Below are 27,874 nucleotides of genomic sequence, written 5' to 3' on the forward strand. Positions count from 1 at the left end.
GTTCCTTTCTCTGCAATTTTTGAAAGAGTTTTAGAAGGATAGCACTAGCTCTTTAAATGTTTGATAGAATTCTCCTGTGAAGCCATCTGGTCCTGGGCTTTTGTTTTTTGGGAGATTTTTGATCACAGCTTCAATTTCAGTGCTTGTAATTTGGTTTTTCATAATTTCTGTGTCTTCCTGGTTCAGTCGTGGTAAATTGAACCTTACTAAACATCTGTCCATTTCTTCCAGGTTATCCATCTTATTGCCATATAGTTGTTCATAGTAGTCTCTTATAATCCTTTGTATTTCTGCATTTGTATTTCTGTCTGTTGTAACCTCTCCTTTTTCATTTCTAATTTTGTTGATTTGATTCTTCTCTCTTTTTTTCTTGATGAGTCTGGTTAAAGGTTTGCCAATTTTGTTTATCTTCTCAAAGAACCACCTTTTAGTTTTATTAATCTTTACTGTTGTTTCTTTCATTTCTTTTTCACTTATTTCTGCTCTGATATTTATGATTTCTTTCCTTCTACTAATTTTGGTGATTTTTTTTGTCCCCTTTCCAGTTGTTTTAGGTGTAAAGTTAGGTTGTCTATTCAATGTTTTTCTTGTTTCTTAAGGTAGGATTGTATTGCTTTTGTTGCATCCCATAGGTTTTGAGTTGTTAAGTTTTCATTGTCATTTGTTTCTAGAAATTTTTTGATTTCCCTTTTGATTTCTTCAGTAACCTGTTGCTTATTTAGAAATGTATTGTTTAATCTGCATGTGTTTGTGTTTTTTACAGTTTTTTTCTTGTAACTGATATCTAGAATCATAGCACTGTGGTCAGAGAAGATGCATGATACAATTTCAATTTTCTTAAATTTACTGAGGTTTGATTTGTGACCCAAGATGTGGTCTATCCTGGAGAATGTTCCATGTGTGCTTGAAAAGAAGGTGTATTCTGCATTTGGATGGAATGTCCTGAAGATATCAATGAGATCCATCTCATCTAATGTATCATTTAAGACTTGTTTCCTCATTAATTTCTGTCTGTTGGTGTGAGTGGGGTGTTAAAGTCTCCTACTATTATTGTGTCACTGTCAATTTATCCTTTTATGTCTGTTAGTGTTTGTCTTATGTATTGAGGTGCTCCTATATTGGGTGCATAAATATTTACAATTGTTATGTCTTTCTCTTGGATTGATCCCTTGATCATTATGTAGTGACCTTCCTTATCTCTTGTAATCTTCTTTATTTTAATGTCTATTTTGTCTGATATGAAGATTGCTACTCCAGCTTTCTTTTGCTTCCCATTTGCATGGATTACATTCTTCCTTCCTCTCACTTTCAGTCTGTATATGTCTTGAGGTCTGTAGTGGGTTTCTTGTAGACAGCATATATATGGGTCTTGTTTTATTATCCATTCAGCCAGTCTGTGTCTTTTAGTTGGAGCATTTAATCCATTTACATTTAAAGTAATTATTGATGTGTATGTTCCTATTGCCATTTTCTTAATTGTTTGGGGTTGATTTTGTAGATATTTTTTTCTTTTTTTGTATTTCCTGACTATACAAGTCCTTTTAACACTTGTTGTAAAGCTGGTTTGGTGGTACTGAATTCTCTTAACTTTTGCTTGTCTGAAAAGCTTTTGATTTCTCCATCAATTTTGAATGAGATCTTTGCCAGGTACTATAATCTTGGTTGTAGATTTTTCCCTTTCAGCACTTTAAATATATCCTGCCATTCCCCTCTGTCCTGCAGAGTTTCTGCTGAGAGATCAGCTGTTAAGCGTATGGGGTTCCCCTTGTATGTTACTTGTTGCTTCTCCCTTGCTGCGTTTAATATTCTTTCTTTGTGTTTAGTCTTTGTTAGTTTGATTAACATGTGTCTTGGTGTGTTTCTCCTTGGGTTTATCCTGTATGGGGCTCTTTGTGCCTCTTGGACTTGATTGACTATTTCCTTTTCCAGTTGGGGAAATTTTCAACTATAATCTCTTCAAAAATTTTCTCATACCCTTTCTTTTTTCTCTTCTTCTTCTGGGACCCCTATAATTTGAATGTTGGGACATTTGATATGGTCCCAGAGGTCTCTGAGACTGTCCTCAGCTCTTTTCATTCCTTTTACTTTATTCAACTCTTCAGAAGTTATTTCCACCATTTTATCTTCCAGCTCACTGATTTGTTCTTCCACTTCAGATATTCTCCTATTGATTCCTTCTAGAGGATTTTTAACTTCAGTAATTGTGTTGTTTGTCTCTGTATGTTTATTCTTTAATTCTTCTAGATCGTTGTTAATTGATTCTTACATTTTCTCCATTTTGTTTTCAAGGTTTTTGATCATCTTTATTACTGTTATTCTGAATTCTTTTTCAGGTAGTTTGCCTATTTCCTCTTCATTTATTTGGACTCCAGTGTTTCTAGTTTGTTCCTTCATTTGTGTGGTATTTCTCTGCCTTTTCATTATTTTTTTTTTAACTTATTGTGTTTGAGGTCTCCTTTTCCCAGGCTTCAAGGCTGAATTCTTTCTTCCTTTTGGTTTCTTCCCTCCTAAGGTTGGTCCAGTGGTTTGTGTAAGCTTCATATAAGATGAGATTTGTGTTGAGTTTTTTGTTTGTTTCTTTGTTTTTCCCTGTGAGGGGTAAGGCTGAGTGAGGTGGTAATCCTGTCTGCTGATGAATTTTCATTTTGTTTGTTGTTTAGATGGGGCATCCTGCACAGGGTGCTGCTGGTGGTTGGGTGATGCCAGGTCTCGTATTCCAGTGGTCTCCCTTGTGTGAGTTCTCACTGTCTGATGCTCCCCGGGGTTAGTTCTCTGGCAGTTGCTGGTGGTTGGGTGATGCCAGGTCTCGTATTCCAGTGGTCTCCCTTGTGTGAGTTCTCACTGTCTGATGCTCCCCAGGGTTAGTTCTCGGGCAGTTGCTGGTGGTTGGGTGATGCCAGGCCTTGTATTCCAGTGGTCTCCCTTGTGTGAGTTCTCACTGTCTGATGCTCCCCAGGGTTAGTTCTCGGGCAGTTGCTGGTGGTTGGGTGATGCCAGGCCTCGTATTCCAGTGGTCTCCCTTGTGTGAGTTCTCACTGTCTGATACTCCCTAGGGTTAGTTCTCGGGCAGTTGCTGGTGGTTGGGTGATACCAGGCCTTGTATTCCCGTGGTCTCCCTTGTGTGAGTTCTCACTGTCTGATGCTCCCCGGGGTTAGTTCTCGGGCAGTTGCTGGTGGTTGGGTGATGCCAGGCCTTGTATTCCAGTGGTCTCCCTTGTGTGAGTCCTCACTGTCTGATGCTCCCCAGGGTTAGTTCTCGGGCAGTTGCTGGTGGTTGGGTGATGCCAGGCCTTGTATTCCCGTGGTCTCCCTTGTGTGAGTTCTCACTGTCTGATGCTCCCCAGGGTTAGTTCTCGGGCAGTTGCTGGTGGTTGGGTGATGCCAGGTCTTGTATTCCCGTGGTCTCCCTTGTGTGAGTTCTCACTGTCTGATGCTCCCCGGGGTTAGTTCTCGGGCAGTTGCTGGTGGTTGGGTGATGCCAGGCCTTGTATTCCAGTGGTCTCCCTTGTGTGAGGTCTCACTGTCTGATGCTCCCCAGGGTTAGTTCTCGGGCAGTTGCTGGTGGTTGGGTGATGCCAGGTCTTGTATTCCCGTGGTCTCCCTTGTGTGAGGTCTCACTGTCTGATGCTCCCCAGGGTTAGTTCTCGGGTGTCTAGGGTCTTGGAGTCAGTGCTCTGACTCCAAAGGCTCAGGACTTGATCTCTGGTCAGGAACGAAGATTCCACAAGTGGTTTGTTATGGCATTAAGTGAGATGAAAACAAATACCCCAAAATGAGAAACCAAAGATGAACCCCAGACAAACGGCAGTTACAAAATCAGGCAAATAATAATTAAAATAATGGAATATACACCCATAAGCAAAATCAAAACAGTCCAACAAAAATAAAGCACAATAGATTGATCTGGTGAACAAAGAAAACCAAGAATTTATTTACTGTTTAACAGCAAAACTAAAGCGCAAACTGGAAAACAAAACTAAATCAAGGTGCCAAGTTGGCAATAAAGCAATGAAAACAAAACTAACAAATATGTTGAGAGGAAAGGAAATAAAGAAAGATTAGATATGCAAAGATAAACAGAGGTAGATAAAGAAGATTTATATACATTAAAGATTAACTTCAAAGGGAAAAGAACAGTAGGAAAAGCAAACAAAGGAATAAGTGTAGAAAAAAATTATAATAGGTTTAAGAAAATTAAAATTAAAAAAGAGAAAAGGAAAAAAAAAAAAAGAGGAAGAAGAAAGAAAAAAAAAAAAAGGAAAACTCCCCAGAACTGCAAAAACCCATGAAGAGGCAGAGGTTTATAACAACAATAAAAAATGTGATGAGAAGAAAAAAAAACAAAACCTTAATTAGATTTCATAGTGTCAATTTTAAAGGGGGGGGGAATCCAAAAGAATCTGTAAAACCAGTCAAAACATAAGAATAATAAATGTTTTTCCCGAGTCACTGCTGTCAGAGTCCGTTCCCTCGCTGGGAGTCACAGTCCACCTCGCCTCCCTAGGATGCCCCCCATCTCTGTGATGTGCTGGTCTCTGGACCTGCTGCGGGGGCAGCTCAGATGCTAATCTGGTCCTGCTCGTGTGTTCTTGCCTCCAATGTCCGCAGCTGTCAGAACTAGTGCGTTTTCTTTTGTGGGAGCTCGCAGTGGCCTTTTATATATTCCGTAGACACAGAGTCTGCCTAGTTGATCGTGTGGATTTAATCCACAGCTTGTACAGCTGGTGGGAGGGTTTGGGTCTTCTTCCTCAGCCACACTGCCCCTGGGTTTCAATTGTGCTTCTATTTCCACATGTGTGGGTCGTCCACTGGGGTTCGCTCCTGAAGCTGCCCTGGGGGACTTGGGTCTGCCCTGTGAGGGCCAGGTGCGGAGGTGGTGCAGCTGCTTGGGTCGCAGGGCTTCTGGAAGCACCAGGTACTCAGGGGGGTTGGCGGCTGGGGCAGCAGGAAATATAGGGCTCTAGAAGGGTATGGCAACCAGTACTGGCCAATATGCGCCAGTATTGTTGCCTGGAGAACCCCCCTGACAGGGAATCTTGGCAGGCCACAGTCCACAGGGTTGCAAAGAACTGGACATGGCCAAAGCAACCCTGCATGCATAGATGCAAGACTTCTTTGCCTGTGGCAGCTCTGCCCCAGTGAGGGTTGAGCATGAAGGTGGTGCATCTTCTTGGCTTGCAGGGACCCTGGCCGTGCCAAGTGTGCAGGAACACGGGCTGCCTCCACTCCAGGAGTTCTGGCCCTAACAGAGTCTTTTTTCAAGCCCCTTATAGCTGGCAATCAGAAGGCCTCTTTGGGCAGTCTCTCTCTGTAGCTCTGCCTGTTCAGGCACTTAGAGGGTTCCCTTGCCTGGGGTCCTTCTCTATTGTTAGGCGTGTCAGGCACATAGAGGGCCCCCCGCCCCTCCCCAGGCTGGGGTCCTACGCTGTAGTTCAGTGGTGAGGCGTTTGATGGGCCAGCCTCTATTTTCAGCTGCCGATGCTGGCGTGTGGGGAGAGAGAGGCTGTGGTGCTGGCTCCACCCCATACACATGACCCAGCAGTATCGCCTTGCTTCCACGGCTGCCCGGCTTTCCTCCACAGGCGTTTCCCACCAGGATTTCCTCCCTCACACCCCCTCAATCCGTCTCTCTGCAGTCAAGTAGCAGCCCTCGCCCTGGGATTGCGCCACAATCCCTAAACTCCAGCTCCCAGCCGCTGCCCCTTCCAGGGGACCAGCGTTCCCGTCCGGGGTATGTTTGGCTGCGGCAAGGACTGTCTGATTCTCATTCCATTTAGGCTGCCACAGATCAGCTGTTTAACCCTCAGCCTTAAATGTTTCTCCTCTGACTCAGACAGTTGCCCCGATGTGGGGATCGGACCCCTGCTTCAGTCCCCCACCCGCCAAGGGCAGGTCCAGTCCTACTAACACTCCCGTATTTCCCCCAGTTCCTTCGTCCTACTGAGTTTTGCGTGGCTCTATATAATCTTTTCCGCAGGTCAGGTCCTCCTGTCCGCTCTCAGCTGGTGTTCCGCGTGCACTTCTGTGTCTGAAGGTGTGTCCTGATGTATCCGTGGAGAGAGATATGCTCCACGTCCACCGACTCCTCCACCATCTTGTTCCTCCTCCCATACTATGGAATCTCACGCAGCCATAAAAAGACATGAAGCATTTAAACATGCTTCAACATAAATGAAAATATTATGCTAGGTGAAAAAAACCAGTTGCAAAGCACCACATTCCATTTATATTAATGTACAGAACAGGCAAAGCTACAGAGACAGCAGATAGATTAGTGGTGGCCATGTGGGGAGGAGGAGAAGGGTTATTGGGTACAGGTTTCATGTTCTAAAATTGATCATTGTGATCACTGCACACGTCTGTGAATACACTAAAAATTATTGAATTGTACCCTTTAAATGGGTGAATTGTATGATATGGGAATTATACCTCAATAAAGTTGTTAGCACCCCCCCCCAAAAAAATACGATAGATTGTTATCCAAAACACCATTAGCCATTTTGGGTTTTATTTTTTTCCCCTCCTATAATTACCTTCATCTAGGGCTAAGGAGATGAAAATAACATCTTTGTTTTTCAGACTTCCTGTTGTAGTTATTTCCAAAATCTGGTCGACTACATCTATGAAGAAAACCAAAAAATCCAGAGCCCTAAAGCTGAATTAATCAGCATTGACCCTCATGCCGCCCACGGCAGTGAAGCTGACAGACTCAAAGCGAAAGAAAAAGCTTTGCGGAGGTAACAGTGAGCCTTGGCTATTGGAACTCAGATAGGCCCACTTAATTAGAAAGCCTTTTTTTAAGAAGATTTGTTTATGTATTTATTTCTGCCGGTACCGGGTCTTCGCTGCCACACGCAGGCTTTCTCCAGCGGCCGCCAGCGGGTGCGACCGTCCTGTGTGGTGCGTCGGCTTCTGTCTGCGGCTTCCCCTGTTGCAGTGTGGGCTCTAGGCTGCAAGCGCTTCCTCAGCGGTGTCCTGTGGGCTCCGCGGTTGTGGTCTGAGGGCTTAGCTGCTACGTGGCACGTGGGATCTTCCCAGACCAGGGATCGGACTCACGTCCCCTGCGTTGGCACGTGGATGCTCAACCACTGGACCACCAGGGAAGCCCTAGAAGGCCTTTTGTAAAACAAACCTCATTTTTTCCAAAGCAAGTAACTGTGTAGATGCATTCCCAGTGAAGAAACAAAAATTGGCTAAAGCAAACTTCATGCAGTTCCTGGTGGACCTTTAGAGTAGGAAATTTACCCATCCCAGATTCTCAGGGTAATTGGGAATTCCTATTAATATATTAGAGAAATTTGTCCACCAAACACAGCAGAAACACACAGGCACTGATTAAATGACTGGGTTCACAAGTAATAACAGACACAAAGAATAAGGAGCGGCATGTAAGCAGTAAAAATTATAGTGTACTTCTTTTTTTGAAAGAAATAGAATGGTGGCTTTTATTCTCAGCTGGCGGAGCGGGGAACACAGTATGCTCCTGCCTCAAGAACTGCGCCCCTAAGGCAAGCGCTCGCAGTCAGGAGTCGGTGATGAGGAAACAAATGCGATAGGATCTAGATGTCTTCCTTTTGCTTTGTTTCAAAGACAGTCATAAACTGGCGTCAGTAGCCCAGTAACTTCATCTGGCAGTTTGGAGGCTCTGAGGCCTTCCTTCTGACATGTAACTACGAGGCTAAGGCCGTTGTAAAGGTAAACACTGGATAGGGGATGTATTTAGCATACAGTCCAGTGAAGCGTACCTCCTGCAGTGTTAGGGGGCAGAAAAGCAAACTTACAGATGTGCAGAATTAGGAGCAGTTAAAGTAAAATAAACTAGGAATGTTCGGGCCTGCTCACTGTTCTCTTTATCTTCTTTGCTCTCAGAGAAGTGAAAAAGAAAAACTCATTCTTCTTTTTTCCTTTTCACTGTGACAAATTCCCCCCGTTGATTTATTCCCTCCATATCAATGGAGGAAGGGAAATACGTGTCATTCTTGTCTGGCTGAGGACAAACTTCAGTTTTGCTCTGCTTGAAAATCACCAGCTTTTCAGTCCAGAGACCCATCTATCTCCTACTTTAAACTTTTCTTGAGACATGAACCCCAAGAAATCTTTATTGGGGTGATGAAGGACAGATGGTCAGTCTTCTGTAACTTATTTAATGCTTACACGGGACTTGTAGACCCTACCTAGGTGGGGTCATGGAGCTCTCGCCCTGTTCTATGAAGGGGCTCTGGGGTGACTTTTGTGGTTATTCCTGCTGGATCTGTTTGGAAGAGTGGCTGTAATCTCTTTGGGGGCATGGGTTTTTCTCTGCACATCATCTTTATCTTGATGTAAATCTGTGTCATCCGATAAGGGTCCTTCTGTCCAGGTTGGAGATAGTCCTTTGAACAATGTCTTTTTCAGAATGTATAATCCTCTGGTTGCAGGTCACAGGGCATCTCACAGTTAGAGAAGGCTTTATCCGATGAAATACAAATGAGGTTTGCCGGGGTGGAGGCGGGAAAAGCCAAGGCTGGCTTGGATTTCTTATAGCCCTTAGCTAACTGGGGCCTGTAATCCTGCGTTCTCAGAGTTTCCTCTCGATTTACCATAGGGAGTGGTTGGAGCGGCTGCAGTCGAATGAAGGCCTGGTAGCAGGTATTCCCCTTGCTCAGGGCTGCTGACTCACACTGAAAGGCTACAACCACTGATTCTGTGGCTCAGGGCTTTCCTTCTTGGTCACAAATGACCATTATCCTCCTGGAATTTAGGCTCTGGTTCCTGCTTCAGAGTCATTTATAAGGGATCCACCTCCTCCTCCTCCTCCCACCACACTCTAGTATACTATTTTAAACTTGGAACACATTTCAGACTTCTGCATCATGTTTTTAATTTTGTAGAAAACAAGAGCAACAAATGGCCAGACGCTATGAAATGTTAACAAAAGAAGAGCCTATTTTCTCTGAAGAAGGTAAGTTCCTCAAAGCTGATGTTGCAGATCAGTTATACATCAGGGAGCTCATGTGTTTGACCAAGGGCAAAAACTGATGTATTTTTTAAAAGTAATATTAAAATTTTTCATTTTGGTCAATGCCTCAGTCAAAATGGCTGAAGGTCAGAAAACCCCACTTTTCTATCACCTAGCTTTTGAAGCTATGAGTCTTCAGTTCACTGCTGTTATTGATTGAAATAACTTAGCAGCATCTATAGAGCACTGACTTCGACTGGCTTCCCTCACAGCTCAGTCGGTAAAGAATCTGACTGCAATGCAAGAGACCCAGGTTCAATTCCTGGGTCAGGAAGATGCCCTGAGGAAGGAATTGGCAACCCACTCTAGTGTTCTTGCCTAGAGAATCCCATGGACTGAGGAGCCTGGTAGCCTAGTCCATGGGGTCACAAGAGTCACACAGGACTAAACCACCCCCCCCAGAGAGCACTTTGGAGCGTCCCAGGTAGCACTAAAGGTAAAGAACCCGCCGGCCAATGCGGGAGACGTAAGACATGTGGGTTCCATCCTTGCGTTCAGAAGATCCCCTGGAGGATGGAATGGAAACCCCCCCAGTATTCTTGCCTGGAGAATACCCATGGTCAGAGGAGCCTGGTGAGCTACAGTCCATGGGGTCGCAAAGAGTCAGACACGACTGAAGCGACCTAGCACACAGAGCATTTTACAGAGAGCTAGAAAGAGCTTTTGAGTTCATTGTCTCTCTTTTAGTAAAACATACATTCCATTTTGTCTCAGGCTAGAATATGGAAAGTCTGTCAAAAATAAATCAGATTCCTTTCTTATAGATGGGCCCCATGGGTCAGCTGGCCAGTGTAGCTGCAATACTAGTACAACTGAAGGGGCATCCATTCTAGAATCAGAAGTTCTAGAGTTATATTCTTGCTGTTCTCCTTATAGGCTGCAAAATTTGGGTTAAATTTTATTTTTAATATTTCTGAGTATCAGGCTCCTCTGCAACTCAGAGCTATTGAAAAGATACTTTGAGAAGATTTTTTTTTTTTTTCAACTGAATCCCAAGTTCCTTGGGATTCAACTGTTTCCTACTAAACCTACAGCCAAAAAATTCCACGTAATGAAAATTATCATTTTTGTTCTTCCAACGAAATAAGAATGTTCTCATTTTTTTAACAAAAGAGGGCTCCTCAACTTAATTTAATGAAGCTCTTCATTCTTCTTTCATTAAAAAAAAAAGTCCAATAGAAAAAAGTGTCTGATGAATCAATGCATTTGTAATAGAATTTGAAATTTCATTTTAGAAGAGAGATTTTGGAAAGTTTTAAACATATATGTATTTTCATGTGATTCTTGTCCCATTAGATGCAAAACACTATAAAACAATTTCTTATCAATTTTCCGTGGATATTCCAGAAGTAGAGTCAGTTAAGGAAGAACTAACTGATTATCAAGTGGACAAAAGAAATATATCCATTGTTTGCTGTGATTCTAGAATAGCATGTGGAAAGGTAATTAGCTTGTAATTTTTTAAATTTGCTACTTTTTAAAAACCAGTTTTACCTAAAATTTTAAAAGCTGTCTCGATGAAAATGGCAGCTTGGTTACAGGACATCTTTAACTATTAGTCATAAAGAATTGGTACAGACTTGCCCTTTTAACTTCTATTTAGAATAATAGGCTTCCCTGGTGGCTCAGTGGTAAAAAAATCCACCTGCAATGTAGGAACTGTCGGAGATACAGTTTCAATCCTTGGGTTAGGAAGATCCCTGGCGTGGCAACCCATTCCAGTATTCTTGCCTAGAGAATCCCATGGACAAAGGAGCCTGGTGGGCTACAGTCCATAGGGTCACAAAAAGTCAGACAAGACTAATGTGACTTAGCATGCACGCAAGCAGACTTTATAACAATACCTTACATGTGTCTTATGAGGGGCTATTTTGGTTAAAGCCTTTTTACTTTAAAATGTGATCATTGTATAGTGACGAACATTTGGAACCCTTTAGAAACCTAAAATCAATGGTAGAAAATCACCAGAAGTCTCAGCCTCATCCCCAAAATCATGATTAATATTTCAGTATTATCTAGATCTGCACTGCCCAATGTGGTAACAAATATTTCACATGGCTATCCAAATTTAAAGGAATTATAATAAAATGAAATTTAAATTTAACTCTTCAGTCACACTAGCTACATTTCAAGTGTTAAATAACTGTGTGTGACTAATGGCAACCATATTGCAGGGCAGTTATAGAAAAGTTTTATGGTCAATAAAAGTTCTATTAGCACTGTTCCGAAGTTTTTAAGCATAGGTTTTTGTTAACACACCTGTAATTATATTACATATGTAATTTTTCCTACTTTTAACTTAATTTTCAACAATTTTCCCATGATATTATATAGCTTACGTTGCTATTGTTTAGTCGCTAAGTTTCACTTTTGCAATGTCATGGACTGTAGCCCTCCAGGCTCCTCTGTCCATGGGATTTCCCAAGAAAGAATACTGGAGTGGGTTGCCATTTCCTTTTCCAAAGGATCCTTCCAACTCAGGGATCAAGCCTGCATTTCCCACATTGGCAGGGGGATTCTTCACCACTGAGCCACCAGGAAAGCCCATGGGTTACATTAACATCATTTTAATATCTATGAGCCTTTTCATATAGTATCTGACCATTCTATAAATGGTTATAAATAAAGATTATTCAAAGTTCTTTTGTTTTACCAAATAATGTTGCTTTGAATATCTTTTTGTATAAATTAATTCTTATATAAGCATAGAATCCGCCTGCAATGCAGTTTGATTCCTGGGTCAGAAAGCTCTGCTAGAGAAGGGATAGGCTGCCCACCCCAGTATTTTGGGGCTTCCCCGGTGGCTCAGCTGGTAAAGAATCCACCTGCAGTGTGGAAGACCTGGGTTTGATCCCTGGGTTGGGAAGATCCCCTTGAGAAGGAAACAGCTACCCATTCTAGTATTCTGAGCTGGAGAATTCTGTGGACTGTAGCATGCCAGGCTCTTCTGTCCATGGGATTCTCCAGATAAGAATACTGGAGTGGGTTGCCATTTCCTTCTGCAATATGCAGAGTATATTATGCAAAATGCTGGACTGGATGATTCACAGGCTGGAAACTAGAAGGCTGGGAGAAATATCAACAACCTCAGATAATGACTGAAAGCAAAGAACAACTGAAGAGTATCGTTTCCCTGAATAGATCCCTAGAAATCAAACACCTGAGACCAGTTTTGTCTCTCCTGGGTGATTTAGAATTTAAGGGACAGCAATGAGCTGAGGTGCTAACAGAATCAAATCCAAATCCTATCTGAAGGAAGGTCACTTATCCCACCCTCAAATTACTTCTACAGATTACCTTTCAAGTTCAATTACCAGCACACAGTGAAAAGTGATAAAAACACGAGGAAACGCAATACCAAAACTGAAAATTCAAAGGACTGGTGTCCAATGAGAAAAGTCTTACAAAGACTTACAAAGCCTTCAAAACCTGAAGTAATCTAAGTATGTTTATGAAAACAAAATGTCAGCTTGAAGATATATGGAGGGAACAGAAAACTATAAAGTGACATGATAAATTTGACAAAAAGATAGTATAGAAATGAAAAATACAACTGAAACTAAAAACTGAGAAGTGAAGTGAAGTCACTCAATCGTGTCTGACTTTTTGCACCCCCATGGACTATAGCCTACCACACTCTCTGTCCATGGGATTTTCTAGGCAAGAGTACTGGAGTGGGTTGCCATTTCCTTCTCCAGAGGATCTTCCCGACCCAGGGATTGAACCTGGGTCTCCTGCATTGTAGACAGACGCCTTACCATCTGAGCCACCAGCAAAGTCAAAACTTAAAAGATGAGAGTTAAATGCAGGTTAGACCCAACTAACGAGAAACTAATGACCTGGAAGAAAAGTTGAAAAAAAACCTATCAAAATTTACCATGGGGTAAATTTACCTTTTACAAAAAAAGGTAAAGAATACAGAAAAGTTTGTAAATATGAAAGTAGAATGAGGGGTATAAAATGGATTTGTTCAAAGTCTCAGAAGGAGAGGAAAAAGATAATCAGGCAGAGGCAGCATTTGAAGAGATAATGGATGATTATTTTCCAAAACTGGTAAGAGAGACCCATTCATAGATTTAAGAATCCTAATGAGCCCCAAGCAGGATTAATTAAAAAATAATCCTAGGTAGATTGGGAATTTAGGATTTACATGTACACACTGCTATATTTAAAATAAAATGTGTTTCCATGAAAAAAAATTCTAGACACACCAGTGAAACTGTAGAACAACAAAGACAAAACGGAAATCTAAAAGTCAGCAGAGAAAAAGAAATTCTGTTTATATTTAAAAGAGAACAGTTAGAAATCAGATAACCTTCCAACAGTGACAATGGAAGCCAACAGAATGTCTTCAGTGTGTGCTAAAAGAAAATAATGGTCAATCTAGAAGTCTACACCCAGTTAAAATATCTTTCAAGAAAATGTGCCCCAAAAGACATGCTCTAGCAAAACAGAGTTTGTCACTAGTAGCCTCTCACTGAAAAAAATGCTAAAGAATATTTTTTTGTGTGTAGTAGCATAGTGTGAGATTCTATGTAATCTCATAGAATTGCATAGAAGAAGAAGCAGCATTATGCACTGTATGTATAAAACTAAACGTTGACTGATAAAACAATCATAATGATAATGACATATGGAGTTTCAAGAAACAGTATAGAGTAAAAATGTTTTAAAAATTAGTATATGATTTGGGAAGAAAGCTAAATGCAGTTACAGTGTTTTAAAAGTTCTTGGTTTGGGAGAAAACAAATACATAGCTTAATCTCAGACTTTGATAAATTTGCTTGCTAAAATTTCTAGGGCAGCCAGAAAAATAACAGAAGCAGAGTGTATAACTTCCCAGCTATCAGAGGTAGAGGGGAAAAAAGAATAATTTATTTTAAATATCCCCCAAAGACAAGAAAGGATAAGGGGGAAAAGAATACCTAACAGAAGACAAATAGAACACAAGGAGTGTCAGTAGGTATATGTAAATAGAGTAAATTCTTCAGTTAATAAAGACTCAGACAATTTTTAAGGAAAAAATCCAACCATATACTGATTGCAAGAGAGATATCTAAAATATAAGGTTACAGAAAGATTAAATATAAATTAAAAAATGATATATCATGAAAATACTGAAGAACATCTCTAGAGATAGAAGACCACTTTATAGTGACAGAAGTTTTAATCCCCCAGGAAGGTATAATGTTACAAAATATTTTTCCATATTAACATAGCCTCAAAAAATATAAAGCAAAATTGTGCAGAAGTAAAAGGAAAAAAAAACGTAATCCATAATCATAATGAGATACTTTAGCCTGCTTCTCTCAATAATTGACTGGACTATTAGACCAAAAAAAAAAAAATGAGCAGTAATACAATAAAATGTTTGAACAGCCTGTTTAACAAATTTCACCTAATGTTCATGGATTGGAAGATCAAATATTTTAAAGATGACATTCTTTCCAAATTAATCTAATGCAACTATAATTCAGTTCTGACAAGATTGTAGATTTGTGTGTGTTGGGAAAAGGAAAGTCTTGAAAAGTTGATGACAGGATTTACATGGAAATATAAAAAACCTAGGTGCACCAGTGGTCAAGACCCTGCCAGCCAATGCAGAAGATGTAAGAGACACTGGTTCAGTCCCTGGGCTGGGAAGACTCCCTGGAGGAGGGGGGCATGGCAACCCACTCCAGTATTCTTGCCTGGAGAATTCCAAGGACAGAGGAGTCTGGCAGGCTGCAGTCCATGGGTCACAAGGAGTCAGGAATCAGACACTACTGAAGCGACTTAGCACAGCATGCATGAAAAACTTAGAAGAGCCAAGACTTTCTTGAAGAAGACAGGGAGGAAAGGGAACATGCTCCATCAGATACTAAGATCTATTACGAAATAGATAGGAGCACATCAAGGCTGGATACTGTCAGCCTGTTTATTTAACTTCTATACAGAATACATCATGCAAAATGCTGGGCTGGATGAAGCTCAAGCTGGAATCAAGATTGCCGGGAGAAATATCAATAACCTAAGATATGCAGATGACACCACCCTAATGGCAGAAAGCGAAAAGGAACTAAAGAGTCTCTTGATGAAGGTGAAAGAGGAGAGTGAAAAAACTGGCTTAAAACTTGACATTCAAAAAAACGAAGATCAAGGCATCCGGTCCCATCACTTCATGGCAAATAGATGGGGAAACAATGACAGACTTTATTTTCTTGGGCTCCAAAATCACTGCAGATGGTGACTGCAGCCATGAAATTAAAAGACGCTTGCTCCTGGAAGAAAAGCTATAACAAACCTAGACAGTGTATTAAAAGCAGAGACATCACTTTGCCCACAAAGGTCATATAGTCAAAAGTCCTGGTGGCTCAGAAGGTAAAGTATCTGCCTGCAATGTGTTAGACCAGGGTTTGATCCCTGAGTTAGGAAGATCCCCTGGAGAAGGAAATGGCAACCCACTCCAGTATTCTTGCCTGGAGAATCCCATGGATGGAGGAGCCTGGTGGGCTACAGTCCATGGGGTCGCAAAGAGTCGGACACGACTGAGCGACTTCACTTTCATATAGTAGTCACTGTACAGATGTGAGAGTTGGACTATAAAGAAGGGTGAACACCAAAGAATTGATGCTTTTGAACTGTGGTGCCTTCCCTTGGACTGCAAGAAGATCAAACCAGTCAGTCCTAAAGGAAATCAACCCAGAATACTCATTGAAAGGACTGATGCTGAAGCTAAAGCTCCAGTACTTTGCCACCTGATGCAAAGAGCTGACTCACTGGAAAAGACCCTGATGCTGGGAAAGATTGAGGACGGGAGGAGAAGGGGGCAGCAGAGGATTAAATGGTTGGATGGCATCACCTACTCAATGGACACGAGTTTGAGCAAGCTCCGGGAGTTGGTGATGGACAGGGAAGCCTGGCGTGCTGCAGTGCATGGGGTCACAAAGAGTCGGACACGACTGAGCGATTGAGGAACAACAACATTACAAAGTATGGTAATTAAGATAGTGTATCTTGGGGACAGGATAAACAAAAAAATCCACGATACAGAATCAGACTTATGCACACACAGACACCTGATATGTGCCAGCAGTGACCCTGCAAGGTAATGGAGAAAGGAAAATCTTGTCAACACCTGGTGCTGGGACAGTTAGATATCCATATTTTTAAATGAAGTTGGAATAATACTTCATTTCCAGCGGATTAAAGACTTTAATGTGAAATGTAAACCTACAATGATTTTTTAAAAAACAGGAGAATAGCTTTATTATTTCAGGTTAGGGAAAGATTTAACTAATTCTAAAAAGCAATATCCATAAAGGAATTAATAAATTAAAATTGGAAAGAAAAGCCAAGAAGGGAGATGTTTTATAGCACATATGATATACAAAGGGCCTTTATTCTAAATGTATAAAGAATTTTTATAAATCAACAGGAAAAAAAAAGTCTACCTAATAGAAAAAGAATGAACTAAAAAAACACTTGACCACTTCTCCAAGGAGAAAATCCAAATGGTCAGTAAACACATGAAAAGGTGCTCAACCTCATTAGTAACCTGGGAGAAGAAAACTGAAACCACGACTAGAGATCAGCATGCACTGGCAGAGGAGTCTGGTGGGCTGCAGTCCACGGGGTCGCCAAGAGTTGGGTGAGACAGGACAGTGACTGAGCGCACATGCACGCGTGCACGTACGTACCTATCACACTGGCAAAAACAGATAAATAAACAGACTGTAAAGTCTGATGCTACTGAGTGTTAGGAAGGATGTAGAATAACAGTCACTACAGTTTAGCCTCTAGTGGGAATGCACGTTGGTGCAACGGCTTGAAAGTCATTTTGGCAGCTTTTTGCAAAGTGAAAGACACATATCCTTTTGTAAAGTGGAATTCAACAATTCTTCCTCTGGATATAAGATCTGAGAGGAACTGGGTACCAGCATACATGCATGAGTGGTCAGAGTATCATTATTTATAAGCTGAAAACTGGGAACAACCCAGACATCCATTAAAAATACAGTGGATAAATAAATGATGAAGTCATACAGTAGAATACTGTACACAAATGGAAGCTATTGGACTTTGGCTACACCCTGGGACACATATGAATCTTACAAATGTAACGTTGATTAAAAGAAACAAAATATAAAAAATTCCCATTATATGATTCCATTTACGTAAAATTCAAAATGGGAAAGAAACTATATTGTTTAGAGATTATAGAACACTGACTTTGGGTTAGCACACAGGGGACTCCTAGAGTTTGAGCACTGTTCTATTTCTTGACCCAGATGATGATAACATGGGTGTTCATATTACCAGTTTAGTTCAGTTCAGTCGCTCAGTCGTGTCCGACTCTTTGCGACCCCATGGACTGCAGCACGCCAGGCCTCCCTGTCCATCACCAACTCCTGGAGTCCACCCAAACCCATGTCCATCTAGTCAGTGATGCCATCCAGCCATCTCATCCTCTGTCATCCCCTTCTCCTCCTGCCCCCAATCCCTCCCAGAATCAGGGTCTTTTCAAACGAGTCAGCTCTTCGCATCAGGTGGCCAAAGTATTGGAGTTTCAGCTTCAGCATCAGTCCTTCCAATGAACACCCAGGACTGATCTCCTTTAGGATGGACTGGTTAGATCTCCTTGCAGTCCAAAGGACTCTCAAGAGTCTAACTATCCATTAACAAAATAGCATATTTTAGTGCTTCTCTGAATGTATTTTGTGTCTCATAAAAATGAGAAACATATTATCTTTCAAAATAAATGGCAACATTTACATGAAAATTTAATTATTTCATTGTTTAGCCCTAGGAATTCTTATATCCATTTTATTATAATTCAAGATTAGGAAGAAATAGAATTAAACTGAATTTTTAATTCATTATAAAACATTGTTGGGTACAAATTCATTTTCCTACTGAGTATTACCTAGATAATAAAATAGTTAAGCTTAGAGGTATAATACAGAATATCTCTCAGTATTTCTTTCTTCATCTTCCCATATTTCACTAGTATTTTGCTCAAATGAATTTCAAGAGCAACCTTGAAGAGACACCAGATGCTACAGCTTATACTAGAGTGTAAAGTCATTTTATTGAAATATAATTTATAGTGAAACTCACCTTTTTATATATACAGCTCCATTAATTTTGATAGTTATATAATCACCTCTACAATCACTATATAGGATATCTCCATTGTGCTAGGGCTGGTTTTTTGGGTTTTTTTTAATCTTCTGTTTTCACAGCAATATGTGTATAAAGTAAAAGTAGGTAAATAAAAAATAAACTTGATTGAAAAACTGGCATAAGACCTGAATAGACATTTTTTTTAAAGAAGACATAAAGGTGGCTAACAGGCACATTAAAGGATGCTCAGCGTCACTAATCATCAAGGAAATGCAAATTAAAACCACCATAAGATATCATCTCACAGCTGTCAAGAATGGTGTCATCCAAAAGAACACAAGTAACAAATATTGGCAAGGATGTGGAGAAATGGGAACTTTATACACTGTTAGAGGGAATGTACACTGGTGCAGTCACTGCAGAAAACAGTATGGTGTTTCATCAAAAAACTAAAAATAGAATTGCCATGTGATTCAGCACTTCCACTCTTGAGCGTATACATGAGAAAATGAAAATGCTAATTCGCAAAGAGACACGCACCACAGTGTCCACAACAGCATTATTTATTGTAAAATAGCCAAGACATAGAAACAAACTGTCATCAGCAGATGAATGGATAAAGCAGATGCAACATATACACACGTACACACTCACAGATACATAGGAACGGCCTTCCCTGGTGGCTCAGATGGCAGAGAATCTGCTCGAAAGACAGGAGACACAGACTCAGTCCCTGGGTTGGGAAGAGCCTCTGGGGAGGAGATGGCAACCCACTCCTGTGTTCTTGCCTGGAGAATTCCAAGGACAGAGGAGCCTGGTGGGCTACAGTCCACTGGGTTGCAAAGCGTTGGACACGACTGAGCGGCTAACACTCGTAGATGTGAATGGTCCTCGGCCATAAAAAAGAATGAGGTTTTGCCATTTGTTGCAGCGTGGATGGAGGGTATTTGACTAAGTGAAATAAGTCAGAAAAGACAAATACTGCATTGTATCACTAATATGGAGAGTCTAAAAGGAAATAAACTAGTGAATATAATGAAAAGCAGGCTCACAGACATAGAGAACAAACCAGTACTTTTCAGTGGGGGGAGGGAAGTGGGGAAGGGCAAGATAGGGATAGGAGTTTAAGAGGTACAAACAACTATGTATAAAATAAATAAGCAAAAAACAAATAAATAAGCTACAAGGATAATACTGTACAGCACAGAGAATACAGCCCATATTTTATAATCAGTTTAAATTAAATGTAGCCTTTAAAATTGTGAATCACTCTGTTGAAGCTTATATCATATTGTACATCAACTATACTTCAATTAAAAAAAATACCTACCATGTGATCAGCTCTTTTTAAGTGTTTGCTGTTTTGATGAGAACAGTTACTTAAAATATAATCCTGACTAAAGCCTAAGCACTTTCTTCTGTCTTGTCCTACTGAGTAAATTTTTTAAACCTTTTAAACAAGTTTAAAAAGACAAAAAACACAGACCCTTTAAACAGATAAGTAATGTCAGACTCCTGCCAGAAAGATTTTATTAAGTTATCTGCATGGGCTAGGGACAGTCTTTAATGATTCCTAAAGATTGTCCCCGGTTGCTGATACAAGACTGAAAATTTAAGTTAAGAAATGGTTTGTACCACTATCTTGCAAGCGAAGGATGTCTGCTGTCATCATATAAGCATCCTTTTGTTCTCTGTGGTGTGTAGATCATGACGGATGAGCTCTTCGAAAAGCACTACAGACATGGAAGCAAGTTTCTGACTTCATTTCCAGACGGGACGACGCAAATATTGTATCCTTCCTTTCAACTTATTTTCATTAGCTTATTTCTTCAGAAAAAGAAAGCTAAAGAAAAGAGAGGTTAAAAAAATATGAAGGAAAAAGATAGATATGACCAAATCCTATCACACAGAGCAAAGCTATTAACATCTGTTTATATATCTTTCCTTATTTTTTCCTAGGAGCAATTATATAATTCTTTAAAAATTAATTCTTAAGCAAGTTCTTCATATTTTATAACTTGCTCCCTTTACATAATAATATTAGACAATAAGTACTCATAAACATTATGAGTATATAATATGCAATAAATACAGAGATACTGCACCATCTTTATATGCATATGGTATTCCATCATAGGGAGGAACTATAATTCCTTTAATCTATCCGCTATTACTGATCAAAGGTGGTTTCACAGTTTGGGGCTGTTTTATACAATGGCTAAATGAACAGCTTTGTGCGTACTTTGCTGCTTACTTATCACTTATTTCCTTGAATTAAATACCTAGAGATAGAAATTCTGGGTAAGAAAAAAGCTTTAATAGATTTTGTCCCCCAGAAAATGTGTACCACTTTACACATCCATGAGCAGTATGTTGTTTTTTAATGCAAAAATTCAATATCCATTTTATGGAACACTAAGTTATTGATCACTTGAACTTTTGCCTGATGGCCAGGCCATTTGCTATTTTGACATGAAGGACATTTAATATCTCTGGGAAAGAAAAGCAAAGCTATGAAATTAGGAGGAGTTTTTGGTGAACTAAGGGCCTCACTTTGTAGGAGAAAGTCATTTTTAGCCATAGTTGCCTAAATGTTTAGTCAAACCCCATCAAAAACCTAGAAAAATGACTTTAATGGCATAAGAAGTATAAGGAAGTTTTAGTTCCCCAAGCCCTGTGAGAAAGAGTAGGTTTTTCTTTCATTTTATCAAAAAATTTTTAATTAACTTTCCAACTTGTATCATAACTTGTCATTTCCTGCCCTAGCTTTAATTCTTTTTCACTCCTTTGAAGACTAAGGCTGATTTTCGAAATGATTCAGAATCAATTTTGTGTTTACTTCACCGCTGGACTTCCAATCAATTTAGATAGGACTGAATATTAACAGTTCATGAATTATCCTCAGTATATTTTATTCTTTGATGCTATTGTAAATGGAATTATTTTCTTAATTTCATCTTCAAAATGTTCACTGCTTAGAAATACAATTTTTTGCATATATATTGACCTTTTAGTTTACAACCCTACTGAACTCTTTTGTTAGTTCTATGACATTGTTTTGTAGATTCCTTAGGATTTTCTGTATTCAAGAGCATGTTATCTGCAATTAGAGATAGTTTACTTCTGTTTCCAATATAGATGCCTTCATTTCTTTTTCTTTCATAATATTTTCCTGATTGAAACCCCCAGCATGAGATTGAATGGAAGTGGGGAGAGTGGACACTTTTGTTTGCTTCCTGATCTTAAGGGGGAAAACACCTAGTCTGCCATCACTAAGTGTGATGTTAACTGTGGTTTTTGTTAGACATGCCTTATTAGGTTGAGGAGTTCCTATCTATTCCTAGTTCATTGAGTCATTTATCATGATAAAATATTGGATTTTGTCAGATGCTTTTTTTTGTCTATTGCAATGATCATCTCTATTTTTGCTTTTTTTTCTATCAATGTAGTATGTTTCTGTTAATTTATTTTTAGGTGGTAATCCAACCTTACATTCCTGGGATAGACCCCGGTTTGTCATTTTACTTATAATCCTTTTTATATTTTGCTAGATTCCATTTGCTGGTATTTTTGGCTGAGGAGTTTTGTGTTTCATAAATATATTTTGATTCACACAGAAAGCACAAAATTTGTTAGTAATTAATGGTGCTTCCCATTCATTTTCAGAATGCTTTATAGTTTCAAAGGACTCTCTCATAAATTAAATTTACTCTCAGGCTAGTCAAAGACCATTAGAATAATTCAAATGACATTAACTGATCTCAGTTACCCATCTGGAAACCTAGCCATCATCCGAGTGCCCAACAGGATAAGTGGATTCACTTGTATAGTCCAGGAAGACGTGCCCACTAACCCTGCAATCCTGGCGTTGCTTGATTCTTCTGGTAGAAGTTCCTGCTATCATCCCAATGGAAATGTCTGGTAGGCTTCTAGATTCCTCTTGCAGTCACTTTGTTTCTTAAGTTTCATGAAATTTTATTTTTTCTTTAATTTTTTCAACTTTTTTGAAATATAATTGACATATACTGGGTAAGTTACAAGTGTACAATGGTTGTTGATTTGATACACTTTTATGGTGCAAAATGATTACTTTTGTCGCATTACCTAACTAACACCAGCATCATGTCACGTAATTACCATTTCTTTCTAAGACATTTAAGATCCACTGTCTTAACAACTTTGAACTACATAACTGCAGTGTTAATTAAAATCACTATGCTCTACATTAGATCCCCAGATTTTATTCATCGTATGACTAGAAAGACAAAAATGAATTTAAGAAGATTTATTTAAATTAGTGGTTGTAGGATAGGAATGTTCAATTCAGAGAAGTTTTTTATTTATGTCATCCCATATGCAGTGGAAAAATCCCAGGAAGTTACATAAAACAAAACTCATCATACTTTTTCTATAAGCAGCAAGAAAATATGAGCTGTACAATTTTAATATTAGAAAAAAAAAAAACCTCTAGTTAAATTATATGGCCACTCTAGGGATGTAAGATACAAACCCAGCAGTCTCTCTATAGCCTATATGCTGGCCTCATCAATGGAAATAATTCACAACGGACAGCTGTCATACTCTTGTTGTTTGAGATAGAGCCCTAACAAGTAGGCAACCCATTGAAGAAGGAAATGGCAACCTACTCCAGTATTCTTGTCTGGAGAATCCCGTAAACAGAGGGGCCTGGTGGGCTACAGTCCATAGGGTCACAAAGAGTCGGATCCAACTTGGTGACCAAACAACAAGGCACCCCATAGCCACACGAACAACACTTTTCCTGTGAGCAACTATATAATTCTTTAACAATTCTTAACAACAATATACAAACTAAATCTCTAGAGATTAAGGTCCTGATGCCTTTGATCTATGATTTATATGCTCTGTGACCTTGTATTATTTCATTTAGCCTGAGAAAGTGAAATTTGGGTTCTAACTTCAAGTACAATTTCAACTTTTAAAGTTTTTCAGAAAGAGATATTCTCTGCCTTTAAACTATTTACAAGTATAACAATATCATCTTGAGAAACTCTGCCAATAAATTGACAAAAGTTTGAACACTCTGCTGGTGCTTGAGAAAGTTAGGACACAGGAAGCTATTAATATTGCACTTCTAGTTCAAAGGAGTAGTCAAACCATTATCCCCAATTATATTGGAGAATTTCTACTTATCCTTCAGGGCTCAGTAGCAATTCTGTGGGCTTCCCTGGTGGCTAAGTGGTAAAGAATCTGCCTGCCAATGCAGGAGACCCGGGTTCAATCCCTGGGTTGGGAAGATCCCCTGGAGAAGGAAATGGCAACCCACTCCAGTATTCTTGCCTGGAAAACTCCATGGGCAGAGGAATCTGGCAGGCCTTAGTCTGTGGGGTGGAAAAGAGTCAGACATGAGCTGCTGACTGAACAATAAGAGCAGCAATTCTGTATTACATTTATTTGGAAAGGCACAATATTAATTGTCACCAAATATCCACTGGCTTCTAGGACTTTTCTGTACCAGTGAAGCCTTCCTACCCACCAGCTGATTCTGGGCCCCCTGACATGGCTCCTTAATACGCTCGTAGCCTCTTGTGTAGCAAGCCCACCTCTCCTGCAGGACTGACGTCCCTTGAAGGCGCACCCTGAATCTTTGCCACTACATACTATGTAAGTGGCATGGACTCAAAGTTTATTTAATAAAAAATTTATCTAGATAATTTTAACCAAATGTTTTCTTCACCCACATAGCACGATTAAACTAAATCTTCTTCCCAGAAACAATTAGATAACACCTCAATTTCTCATGTGTATTTTTGCTATTAGATTACTGCTGCCACTCAAAATTGGGAAGATAAGACCTGAGTTATCTTACTCTAGGGTGCCCTCATGGCTGATTCACATGATTTTTAAAAATAATTTATTACCACATTAAGCCAACTCTCTAAGTACCTAGAACCCTACCTATCCTCTCTCCCCGAGAAACACATGGTGAGCCGAGATGGAAGAATGTGATAGAGTGTGCAGAAGAGCTCATGGACTAGAACGGCAGTCACTAGTGACACCAGATCTCAGACGGCACAGGGCTGCTTCTGTTGGTAATGCAGTAAAACGTGGCATCAGCGACTCTAAGAGATTGGGGAGCCTGACTGGAGTCAGTTCCCCCTTCCACTCCATTACTGGGCTCTTCTCAACCACAGTGATCTCAAAGATGCTCCCTGAGCCCTTCCTACCCACACCAGCCTTGATATCCTTGAAGAAGTCCTGCCCCCACCCCCGCTGATGTTAGAAAACAAGTCTCAGCACTGAGGCTAGTACAGCCTTTCCTAGAATTTACACTCGCTGATATCCACACTGGCACAGGAGAAGGCTAAGCACCAGTCCTCACCCATCTTCCAGGCAGAGCCTGCCTTCTCGTGTTTTTTTTCATGTCCAGACTAAATCTTCCCTGCTCCCTCTTAATCCTCCCCAGCACATCACTTTCCAGATCCCTTTATTGTCCTGGTTCCACCTCTGGACGCATTTTGGTTTATCACTAGGTCTTAAACTACACCCAGGACTTCAAATTAGTATAGAATTCTGTCACAGTATTATGGCTCCTGTGATTATATGGGGTTTTCCACTATTCATATGCTATTGTGCATGCCGTGTGTGTGTGCAGTTGTGTCCAACTCTTTGTGACCCCGTGGACTGTAACCCAGCAGGCTCCTCTGTCCATGGGATTTCCCAGGCAAGAATAGGGGATAGGTTGCCATTTCCTACTCCGGGAGATCTTCCTGACCCAGGGATTGAACTCGAGTCTCCTGTGTCCCCTGCAGTGAGGGTAGATTCTTTACCACGGAGCCATCAGGCCATAGGCTATTGGCTAGTATAAACTGCTACTCTCTTTGGTTAGCAAGTGGCAGAGCTAATCTCAAGGTTGAATTGCAATGTTCTTGTTTGTGATTTTTAATCTCCTTTCTCCTCAGGGTGTACATCAATATCTTGGGTGGTCAGTATTCTGATCAGGCTGGCAACAGAGTCAGGGCTTGGAATTGGTCAAGTTCCGCCACTTCCTCACCCTTCGTTTCATTTAAACCCGTGTTTCTGGCTTTGAACCATTATGTTGGCATCCGCATCTTAGAGCAAGACAAGATTTCAATCACTTTTCTAGCAATGGGCCAACAGGCAAGAATCAGTGTCGGAACCAAAGTGAAGGTAGGTCCATTTTTATAAACATTTTAAAGCACTTAGGATAATAAGAGTAAAATAATGTCTGTTAGTGTTATTACTGACACATTATATTTGTGTGTGATCTACTGTGCACCACTGTGAATTCTGAAATTCAAAGGAAGAAACAGTGAAAGTTTTATATGGAATTGAATTGAATTCATATGGAATTGAATTGAATTCATATGGAATTGAGACAGCCTTATTGTTTCTTCTTCCTCAAATTCCTTTTTAGTTCAAACTTGATTCCAAATAACATTTACCAAGTGTCTACTCTATGAGTAGTGCAGCTTTGAGGTTTTGGTTTTAGTATTTTGTATTGTTTTTCTCTGTGTTGTAGCTGAAAGCCTTTGGCTGAGTCCGGCGTCCTGGGTTCTGACCATGTTCAAGACCCAACACAAGCCCTGTTTCCTTAGAGACACTTCCCAGACCTCCATGCCCTTTGTCCAAACAAGGTCAATCATGTCCTTCTCTAGGTTGTACATGTACGCATCTCTGTCCATGTGTGTCCTTGCTGAACTATTGAACTATGCGCCTTACTTGCCTTCGTGGCTGCCTTTCCTACTGGATGGTGAGCTCCTGCAGGTTAGAATCTGCAGGATTCAGTCCAGATTTCTCTACACCACCCAGGGCATGGCCCAAAGAACACTCTCGGTGACCAGCAGTGCCACATGATGGTTAAGAACACAGACTTCAGGTTACAGGACATAGTTTCAAACCTCAACTCTGCCACTTAGCTAAGTTGGTGACCTGGACCTTCAGTGCCCTCCTCTATAAAATGGGGATGATTCCTCCATTATATTATTGCTTGCTGTGATGATTCAATGAGAATATAAAGTGCTCAGCATGTTCCTTGGCACCAACTACTTAATAAATGAGCTCGATAGAGATGTTTGTTGTTGTTGTTTAGTCGCTAAGTCCTGTCCAACTCTTTTGCAATCCTATGGATGTAGCCCACCAAGCTTCTCTGTCCATGGAATTTCCCAAGCAAGCTCCAACAGAGATGTAGAATTTGTCGATTATATCTCAGTAAAGCTGAACTATGTATATATGCATGTATATGTATAGATTCAAGGGATTAGATGTATAAAAATTACATGTATATAAATAGATTACATGTATATAAAAGGGACTACATGTATATACACAGATTCAAGGGATTAGATCTGATAGACAGAGAGCCTGAAGAATTATGGACAGAGGTTCGTGACATTGTTCCGGAGGCAGTGATCAAGACCATCCCCAAGAAAAAGAAATGCAAAAAGGCAAAATGGTTGTCTCAGGAGGCCTTACAAGTAGCTGAGAAAAGAAGAGAAGTGAAATGCAAAGGAGAAAGGGAAAGAAATACCCATTTGAATGCAGAGTTCCAAAGAATAGCAAGGAGCGATAAGAAAGCCTTCCACAGTAATCAATGCAAAGAAATAGAGGAAAACAATTGAATGGGAAAGACTAGAGATCTCTTCAAGAAAATTAGAGATACCAAGGGAACATTTCATGCACAGATGGGCACAATAAAGGACAGAGATGTATGGACCTAATAGAAGCAGAAGATATTAAGAAGAGGTGGCAAGAATGCACAGAACTATACAAAAAAGATCTTCATGACCCAGATAATCACAATGGTGTGATCACTCACCTAGAGCCAGACATCCTGGAATGCGAAGTCAAGTGGGATTAGGAGGCATCACTACGAACAAAGCTAGTGGAGGTGATAGAATTCCAGTTGAGCTATTTCAAATCTTAAAAGATGATGCTGTGAAAGTGCTGCACTCAGTATGCCAGCAAATTTGGAAAACTCAGCAGTGGCCACAGGACTGGAAAAGGTCAGTTTTCATTCCGATCCCAAAAAAGGGCAATGCCAAAGAATGTTCAAGCTACTGCACAATTGCACTCACCTCACAGGCTAGCAAAGTGTGAAGTTGCTCAGTCATATCCAACTCTGCAACACCATGGATTGTAGCCTACCAGGCTCTTCCGTCCATGGGATTTTCCAGGCAACAGTACTGGAGTGGGTTGCCATTTCCTTCTCCAGGGGTCTTCCTGACCCAGGGATTTAACCCAGGTCTCCCGTATTTCGGGCAGATGCTTTACCATCTGAGCCATACGACTCAACACACGCTAGCAAGAAATGCTCAAAATTCTCCAAGCCAGGCTCCAACAGTACGTGAACCATGAACTTCCAGATGTTCAAGCTGGATTTAGACAAGGCAGAGGAACCAGAGATCAAACTGCCAACATCATTGGATCATCGAAAAAGTAAGAGAGTTCCAGGAAAACATTTACTGCTGCTTTATTGACTGTATCCAAAGCCTTTAACTGTGTGGATCACAACAAACTGTGGAAAATTCTTAATGAGATGGGAATACCAGACCACCTGACCTGCCTCCTGAGAAATCTGTATGCAGGTCAAGAAGCAACAGTTAGAACTAGACATGGAACAACAGACTGGTTCTGAATCAGGAAAGAAGTATGTCAAGGCTGTATATTGTCACCCTGCTTATTTAACTTATATGCAGAGTACATCATGTGAAATGCTGGGCTGGATGAAGTACAAGCTGGAATTAAGATTGCCAGGAGAAATATCAATAA

General features: G+C 40.3%; 1 protein-coding gene across 1 annotated transcript in view; it reads left to right on the forward strand.

Moving 5' to 3' along the window:
* Positions 1-27,874, forward strand: part of ERICH6 (glutamate rich 6) — a 44,974-nt gene that overhangs the window by 12,121 nt on the left and 4,979 nt on the right. The window contains exons 8-13 of the mRNA XM_070466594.1: positions 6,580-6,737; positions 8,871-8,941; positions 10,295-10,440; positions 19,808-19,893; positions 21,869-22,024; positions 25,045-25,273. Of these exons, the coding sequence (XP_070322695.1) occupies positions 6,580-6,737; positions 8,871-8,941; positions 10,295-10,440; positions 19,808-19,893; positions 21,869-22,024; positions 25,045-25,273 (846 nt within the window). The remainder of the gene's footprint in view (positions 1-6,579; positions 6,738-8,870; positions 8,942-10,294; positions 10,441-19,807; positions 19,894-21,868; positions 22,025-25,044; positions 25,274-27,874) is intronic.

The sequence above is a fragment of the Odocoileus virginianus genome, chromosome 4 (genome assembly GCF_023699985.2).
Source record: "Odocoileus virginianus isolate 20LAN1187 ecotype Illinois chromosome 4, Ovbor_1.2, whole genome shotgun sequence".
Classification (NCBI taxonomy): domain Eukaryota; kingdom Metazoa; phylum Chordata; class Mammalia; order Artiodactyla; family Cervidae; genus Odocoileus; species Odocoileus virginianus.